The sequence below is a fragment of the Solanum tuberosum genome, unplaced genomic scaffold (genome assembly GCF_000226075.1).
Source record: "Solanum tuberosum cultivar DM 1-3 516 R44 unplaced genomic scaffold, SolTub_3.0 scf00220, whole genome shotgun sequence".
Taxonomy (NCBI): Eukaryota; Viridiplantae; Streptophyta; class Magnoliopsida; order Solanales; family Solanaceae; genus Solanum; species Solanum tuberosum.
The window spans coordinates 1,043,637-1,052,232 of record NW_006239148.1 but is presented as its reverse complement, the minus strand read 5'-3'; the positions used below and the strand labels follow the sequence as shown (position 1 = coordinate 1,052,232).

Here is an 8,596-nt window from a genome sequence, read left to right as displayed (position 1 = left end):
CCCCCCTACCAGCCCCCCCCCCCACCCCCAAAAGAAAACTTAAGTTTATTCTTAAAAAAAAAAATTAATTTTTAAAATTTTTTTTGTGAAAAAGTTATTTTTAAAAAAAAACAAAAAACGGAGGGAGTATTTGAGAACTTCTATAAATAAGTAATATTCCTTCGTTCCTTTTAAGTTGTCACATTTTCCTTTTTGATAGTCAAAACGAATAAATTATGACTAACATTTTAAGATGTATTTTGTTTTATCATATTAATATGAAAAAATCATAACTTATAATACTTTTCATAAAAAATTTAAATATCTAATTATATATTTTAAAATATAAAATTAATGTAATCTAATTTAGATTCGAAAACTAGTCAAATTGACTTTCAAAATACCCAACGGAACAACTAAAAAGGAACGGAGGAAAGTATTTCACATTCAAATTCATGGTCAAACTTATACATACACGTGTCTTGTAAAGAGTAGTCTGGTCAAAATTCAAAGGTAGGTGACTAGTTTTGGTACACACAATACATTAAACCATCCATTTACAAATTCAGTTACTAATCTTAAGGAGTGACTCAAGCAACTTCTTTCTCTCTACCATTAAACAAAATCAGTGGAGAAGAGATAGAGAAAGAACCACCAAAAAAACACAAGTTATGAAATGATAACAAATGTGGTGCATGTTCAAGAGCATTGACTCTAATTAAGGGGAACAAAAATAAACACAAAAAAAAATAGAGGCAGAATACTAGAGGAGTTGAATTGATCATCCACCCCATTTTGTTAATTAGTTTCTATATAATAATAATAAAAATGGCACAAATGCAACCTGAGAAAGTTGCTTCTAGTGTCCAAGAATCAACACAAGATCAATTTGTTGATCATAATGGTGTAGGTTCTTTTAAGTTTAATGTTCAAGCCCCTGCCTTTGTGCCAAGAAAATCACATGCCACCACAATACCTATATCAGGAGGATATTTATACCCATGCAATTTTCAATATGTTAGTACTAATAATAATAGTAAAATTTATGGGGGTGATCAAGATGCTACCTCCTTACTTCAAGAACCAATGTTTGTTTCATCATTATCTCAAAAGGATAAGCTTCCTGAAGACCTTAGGCTAAAAGTCATCAAACAGGTTATTCTTTTTCTCTTTTTATCTTTTCTTTATTTGTTTATGAATATAAGTGGTGTTTGATCATTTTTTTTCGAGTATCTGCTATTTTTCACCATCAGCATAAAAGTATCAAATATATATAATTTTTTATCTACTAAGATTTAGGCAGATGGAAATGAATCTCCTCTTGGGATTTGAACATCAGAACTGGTCTCCTAGGATTTTCACCTGTTTCATTGACATGTTGGTGTGTATGGTATGGTATGGAGGAAAATATTTTCTTGAAAATGTATTTTTTTTTTCATGTTTGGTTGAACAGAATTTTTGAAAAATATTTTTATCTAGGAAAATAAGTTATTTAAAAATGAGGAAAATGATTTTCCATAATGGAAGTAGAGAAAACGAGTTTATAAATGACATTTATTGTATTTTCCCACCCACCCAAGGCCCCCAATCTCTACACCTTGACCATTCCACCCTTGCCACCCTCGAGGCCCCACACCCTACCCCTATAATTTTTTGATATATTATATATAAATGCTATTGAGATGATATGTTTTTACTTACCTACCAAACACTGAAATATAAGTAAGAAACCTACTTATTATTCGATAAAAGATTTTTTAGGAAAACATTTTCCGTGGAAAATATTCTCCTTCATACTAAGTAACAACATTGGGTGCCCTTTTCTCTTTGCTTTTTTTGAGTTTATTGACCTTGATCTTATTTACTTTCTTTTTGATAGAACTTGGATCAAAATTGGTGTAGTTTCTTAATTTATATCCCAATTTACATCCTAATTGAACATGTTTGATTCAAATGAACTCTTTAACAAAATAAGAAAGTAAGTTTACAATCACAAAGATAGCATTTTTAGCTAGCTTTTGTCGTGAAGAGAAACATGTAGCTTAAAAGAAGTATGAAAACACATGTAATGCAACTGTAGACTTTGTTCTGTTACATGACTATTCAACAAACAGATTGCTACATGAATAGTCTGAGTCTGTTTCTGCTCTTATTTTTGAGTTTTTGCATCTAAAAGCTGATAGTTTATATGTTTGATAGGTTGAATACCAACTTAGTGACATGAGCTTGCTCGCGAATGAGAGCTTGTTGAAACAAATGAACAAGGACCCTGAAGCCTTTGGTGAGTACGCTATTGATATATCGTTAAAGAAAATGCCTGCATTTTTCTATGCATTAGTTTCTCACTTTCTTGAAAAATGTATATTCTACCACTACTACTACTATTGCAGTTCCTATTTCTTCTGTTTCGGCTACAAAGAAAATCAAGTCCCTCATCACCAACAACCAATTAACACTTTCTCATGCCCTCTTGTCCTCTACAAAATTGGTAACTTTTGGATTTTTAGTTGCAGTGTTTTAACTTCCTTTATTAGATAACAACTAATATGTTTTGCATTCGAAAGATTGTAAGCGATGATGGCAAGAGAGTCAAACGAAAAATCCCATTCACTGACAAGGATAAAGAGGAATTGATGGTACACTTACATTTCTCATATATCGATTGTCTATGGTTTTGATTAAATTTCATAGTACTAATATTACTCCTCTCGATTCCATTTCTTCAGTTACGCACTGTGGTTGCTGAGAATCTACCCGATGATCACTCTCATCACAACATCGAGAAAATATTTAATGTGGCTGGAAGGTGATGATTATATTCTTGTATCTCGTCCACAAATTTTATCTTTTCTATATGTATGTGTTGTCGAACTAACACATCATGGTGTTCTGTTCCCATTTTAGTGTCAAAACCATCCGAGTATGCCATCCTCAAGATCCTAACACACGAACACGAGGAGACTTGGGCATCAGCAGTAAGGTATTAAGTACTAAGTAACAGAATTGTTCTGTTTCTCAACAAAAAAAAATCATACACTTTCCCTTTAGATAGGTATTAATTCCTTCTGTTTTATTGTCTTATCAAGCTTCATGCACTGATAGAGTTCGAGCATCCAGAAGCCGCTGAGAAAGCAGTATGCATTTATTTTTGTGCTTCCTTTGAAGTTATTTTTGTAGACCTCATTTTGCTACAACTTTGGATCATCTAAAACTGTTATTTGCCTTGACTTAATCAGGCGGAGAAGCTTAATGATGAGAGGAACTGGAGAAAGGGCCTTCGAGTGAGGTTGTTGCTCAGACGTTCAGTAAGTTGAATCATTGCATTTTTGCTATTGTTTTTTCATTCACAACAACTAATTTGATCTGAATACGTTTGATTCATTCAGAACTTGTAGACAGTCTTAAAATCATTAAAATGAACCTGTTTGTTGCTATTGTTGCAGCCAAAGTCCGTTCTAAAGAGCAGAAAGTCAGCATTTGAGGGCTGTTTAGATGATGAAGATTGGTTGAGTTCTGAATTAGCAGATGATTCACATCATGTTTCTAATCAATCAGAAGTAGTGGATCATACAAATGTAAGTATATATATATATATATGGGTACTCATGATCACTATATGAAATACAATGTTATGATTCAAATTTCTCTCGATTCATCTTAGGTTGAAGAGACTTTAGATGCTGCAACAACAAAGAAAACATGGGGTAAAGGGCGTGTTAAAAGTACACGACAAAGAAATCAAATGTACAGCGGACGTGGACTGCTTTCCTCATCACCACAAAGCAGCAACACATACGAAGCACCGGTGAAACAAGCTACAAAAGGACCTAGAATGCCAGATGGAACCAGAGGTTTCACTATGGGAAGAGGGAAGCCCCTGAGTATTAATATTCAAACTGGAGTACATGTATAAATGGAAGATGATCAATTTTGCCCCGGTTTCACTTGGTAGTCCATGGAAGCCTCAAGTCAAATTCTTTTTGTTGTTAAATATATATATTCATGTCAATTTTTTCTAGAACTAATTAAGATCCAAAAATACTGTATAGGTAAGTAACTAAGGCTATATGGCTTCCTTGAGACTACCAATTTTGTTTTGTACATTTCTCTTTTTGTGAAAATTATCATATCATGGGGAATAATATGACTGAGTTTAAGATTCTGCCTCTCATTCAGTCTTCAGTAGTGTGCATTATTAGTTTTTATATGTTCCTCATGAATTCCATTCTTGAATAATGTGGAGGTTAAAAGGAAGCAATTATTTTGAACAATCTTTTGTTTGAACTTTGAAACATGAAGGCTTTTGTTACATCAAAATGTCCTCAAAAGTGCTCCACAGTGAACTTATGTTCTCTATGCCCATCCCCATGTGTGTATTGCTCGTAATGATGGTTGAGTATATACTAAGAATTAATGGGAAATGAAGGGAAGATAGAAAGAGGAATTTGTATGGTTCTCTTCTGTTTTAATAAGAAAAAATATTTCTCTCTCATTGGTGGTGGAAAGAAAAGTTAAAGTGTTTAAATAGAGAAATACTTCTTCTAGTTGTTAAAAAGGGTTGGAAAGAGGGACCCCTCGTGTCGTTGTCGTCGCTCGGCTTCGGCTTTGACTTTGTTTTAATTATTTAAATAATTAACTGAAACAACCAAACCCAACTCGGTTCCGCGCGACCTGTGTTTTACATCTTTCCCGTTTTATTTGAATTTTCCACCGTTGAAAATGACTGTTTTGAAAGGTTGTAATTTTCAGGAACAAAATACCACTGATTCCTCAGACTTTTCACTTATGAAATTTCTGAACTTCTTCTTCTGCAAAATTCAATATTTGTGTATTATATTGTCGTTGAGTGGCTCGCTGAAACCATTGTTTTGGGTATCAATACACTAGTGAATAGAATTGTTCTATCAGTGGATCTATTCCAATTCAAACCTCAGATACTAGAGGGAAATAATTTCCTTAAGGGGACACTGTGCATTCAGTGGACTCGATTTTCTTTCCTTTCTGTTTCATATGATTGATACAGATTCTGATATAGTAATGCTATTAGTTTTTGTTCTTGACTACATGATTCAAACTTTGCAAAGTTTTGTTGTCACTAATATTGTTTCAAATATAGATTGAAAAACAATCTTAAGGAAATTACTGTTGTTGACACCCAATTTTGGCTCTCCACATTTAACTAAATTAATAATAATAATAGGATATATGTGTTATGAAAAAAAATTAGGAATGCGAAGAGATTTCTAATTATTTATTATATTTGATAAATTTATTTCGTAAATGTTATTTCTTATAAAAATTAATATTATATATATATATATATATTACTACTTACTTTCTCTTTTTTTTTAAAAATAAAATAAATGTCATTCTTAATAATTGAATCTATTTTTGTTCAAATATAATTTCTTTTGTCGCAATAGTTATTTTTCGTACATTTTTTTAAGTTAGAAAGCTTAATTAATTAATGAGTTACTAAAGATTGTGCTTCTATAGCTTAAATCTTGACCCTACGATTAAATTTAATGGTCCTAGTTAATTAAGCTTTTACCATTATTTAATATATATATATATATATAACTTTTCTTTAATTTCTGATTTTATTTTAACCGTCCGATCAAACGATCGGACGGCCCAAGTTAAATCCCAAGTTTTCATCTTTTCCCAAAATAAGTACAACTCCCATAGCCTGTCAAACTTTTTCCCTTTCCCAGAAACGTGCTTCTTCCCCACACCTATGACGCCTCACTCTTTCTCACCTTCCCCATGCCTCTTTTGACCTCTCCCATCAAGGTCGGCCATGGACCGCCGGAAAACAACAATATCCGGCGGTCTCCAACATCATCCACTCCTCCATCACCCTTTTTCTAATGAAAAGAGACCCCTACGCCGCCTATGCTTGATCCCAACGGCTCCAAAATCTGAAAAAGTGACGTTGATTTGATCTGTAGCAGTAGCTCTCTATTTTCCGGTGAATATTTTGATTTCAAATTCGTATTTTGAATCCGATTTCACCTATAAAAGGATGGCGTCTTCCCATCCAAACGATCACGGATCAACATCCAAAAACAATCCAAAAAAAACAAGGAGAAAAACAATTTGAGTTCAGGAAAGGAGTTTGAATCTTTGACGTCAAAGCTTTAGTTTGCTGCCCTATACAAGGTCAGTAATCACCCTCGTCGTACACTTTGTTTTCATTTTTCTGGAAATAAGAATATAGTTTCTGTGTCGTTATCTCAATTTTGCCCATCTAAATTTGTTTTGTTATAAAAATGTTAGTAAAGATTGGTGTCAATCAGAGGGGCTGTTGATTTACCAATCTGATTATATGTGTGTTTTGTTTCACTAAATGTAAATACTGGCTTGCTCTTTAGATTTTTTTTTTCTTCCATCGCTTTTATATTCATCTGGATATCTTTCATAGTTCTCCGCATTTTTACTGTTTGAATGTATGGTAATCCTCTGCCAACTGAGTGTCTGTTGTTGTTTTGAGTAAATATTGAATAATTATATTGGGTTTGTTGGTTGTAGCATCTTGGTAACGACATCTTTGGTCGTCTAATATTTGTTTATACCTTACTCATGTTGTAGTGATGAGTTGTGCTCGGCTAAATTCACTTCGCATCTAAATAATGCTAATGTCGCCTAATTGTCAGCTTCTCGATAGTTTGGATTCAATTGTCATGTTCTTTTCACGTTAGGTCTACCTATTTGAGTTCCATAATCTGATTCTTTCCATAATTTTGGCCTGGTTGGGTTTTGCTCTTCATTATCCATGTTTAAATTTCACATTAGGCAAAAGACTAGAAGTCGTTTGGGTTCACTTGGCTTGCTACTGTCGGCATCATTTTAAATAGGCGTAGGAGTCGCAGAAACTACCTAATATGATAGTTGTATGTGGAATTGTCTTATTGTCTTTTGGGTGTAACAACTTCATTTTCTCTCTTCGCAGATCCCTTTGTTAAATTTAAATGACTTTTGATCCCTTTACCTATTCAGAAAATTCACAAATTAGTTGTGTGATTTGTCACTTAGTTCCCACCATGTCCCTTTTTGGAGGTCCATAGCTACATGTTGCTCCACGCCACTATTACTGCTGCTTGTTTTGAGTTCTCAATATTCATAGCATGTCTCAATCTCTACAGATGTGTCCAATAATGCTCTTTCTATATTTAACTTTTCAAAATTTTGGAATGTTAATATAAAAGTTTGAAAGTGCTCAACTTTGTGTTCAAATTTTCTTCCAGTTGTCTGTCCCAACAGGCGGCCATTGTTTCAGAAATCTGGTTCATGTTCATGTGTTGACAAAATTTAAGCCGGATACTTTGTTTTAAAGCTTGTTACTGAATGGACGGTGATTATAAATGTTAGTGTTTGCTCTGTTTGAATTGAGTTCTATCAAAAGAAATATGGCTTTGTTGTATGGAAACCAAAAATACCGGGATTACTTTTAAAGAAGTTTGTCGAGTCGAAACTAGTATGCTATTATACTCTTAGATATGTGCGACCAGTTGGATATATTTTTGCCTTATCATTCCATCGTCCCTAGTTTTCTTTTATTTATTTATTTTTCTCAAAAATCGCCAAGGGGGCTGTTCTAATATTGAGCTTTCTGAGAGAAACTTTTATACTAGTAAAATAAGAGTCATTTTTGTGTTAACCAGCATGTCTTAAATTCTGCAACTTTAAGGTAATAGAAATTTGATATATTTTTCATTGATGAATACTTAGACATGGTTTAAAAATCATTTTGTTATGTGTACCTAGTTGTGGCTGATTGTATGCTTACGTGGTCAATGGACGCGATCTATATAACTCGCGGCAGAATGTTGTAGTCACTGATTTCAAGTTTATAACATACGCCTTTTGTTTCCATTTAATTGAATCCTTTCCAGATTAGAGTGAAGTTAGTTCAATTTATAGTTCACCGTTTAAGATTCTTATTTTGTCGGAGTATGTTTATGTTCTTTTTTTGAGAGATTTGTGTACCTCTATTGACTTATAGTGCAGCGAACTGGTAGAATTTCGGTATGCTTCAGGAAATATTAAAAACACGATCAGACCTTCCTTCCACAGACCAAAAAAATAACAATTTTTTTTCTGGAACCTAAAAACTTTTGTCTTTAAATCTCGTGAATATCAAGTTGGAGTTAACAAAATTTATATATGTAGAGTTAGAATTACATTGTTTCTTTTGAGATTATACTTAAACATGATATAGTTTTCAAGCATATATAAGAAGGTACAGACACATTTTTGCTTGTGACTGAGGACATCGTTGTCTAGCATGCTATCACTGATCTTTGCCTATTGATATATTATGTCTAACTTTGTTCTCATTCCCTCTTTTGAAGCATATAGCGTGTATTTATTTTCACTGCAAGTTCTTCTTCTTATAAGTTCCTCATCCTTATTTATTTAACCCATCTGGAATTAAGACACTAATTCAATCTCTTTTCTTTTTTCTTTCTTTTGTACATGTACACTCGGGAGCGCATTTGGAGTTGTGATACGACTCCATCCATCTGTCCCAAATCAGATTTGTGCTCATCAATACATTTTTAGCTCGTGTCTAGCAGCCTTTTTCGCGTCAATAGTGTCCAACGCCTCTTTCTCA

General features: G+C 33.3%; 1 protein-coding gene across 1 annotated transcript; it reads left to right on the top strand.

Annotated features, from left to right (window-relative positions):
- The first annotated feature begins 575 nt into the window (after positions 1–575).
- Positions 576–4,145, top strand: LOC102603884 (la-related protein 6C-like). The gene is made up of 10 exons (XM_006356540.2): positions 576–1,134; positions 2,179–2,260; positions 2,370–2,467; positions 2,544–2,615; positions 2,706–2,785; positions 2,884–2,959; positions 3,066–3,113; positions 3,216–3,284; positions 3,423–3,554; positions 3,641–4,145. Exons 1-10 carry the CDS (start codon positions 808–810, stop codon positions 3,890–3,892), a joined length of 1,236 nt encoding a protein of 411 aa, XP_006356602.1. The 5' UTR covers positions 576–807; the 3' UTR covers positions 3,893–4,145.
- The last annotated feature ends 4,451 nt before the right edge of the window (positions 4,146–8,596 follow it).

Bases quoted from the DNA above. Each gene is read 5' to 3' on its own strand.
- LOC102603884 (XM_006356540.2), top strand. From the start codon at position 808: ATGGCACAAATGCAACCTGAGAAAGTTGCTTCTAGTGTCCAAGAATCA. The intron at 2,960-3,065 runs GTATTAAGTACT...TGTCTTATCAAG, and splicing joins ACTTGGGCATCAGCAGTAAG to CTTCATGCACTGATAGAGTT. The intron at 3,285-3,422 runs GTAAGTTGAATC...CTATTGTTGCAG, and splicing joins GGTTGTTGCTCAGACGTTCA to CCAAAGTCCGTTCTAAAGAG.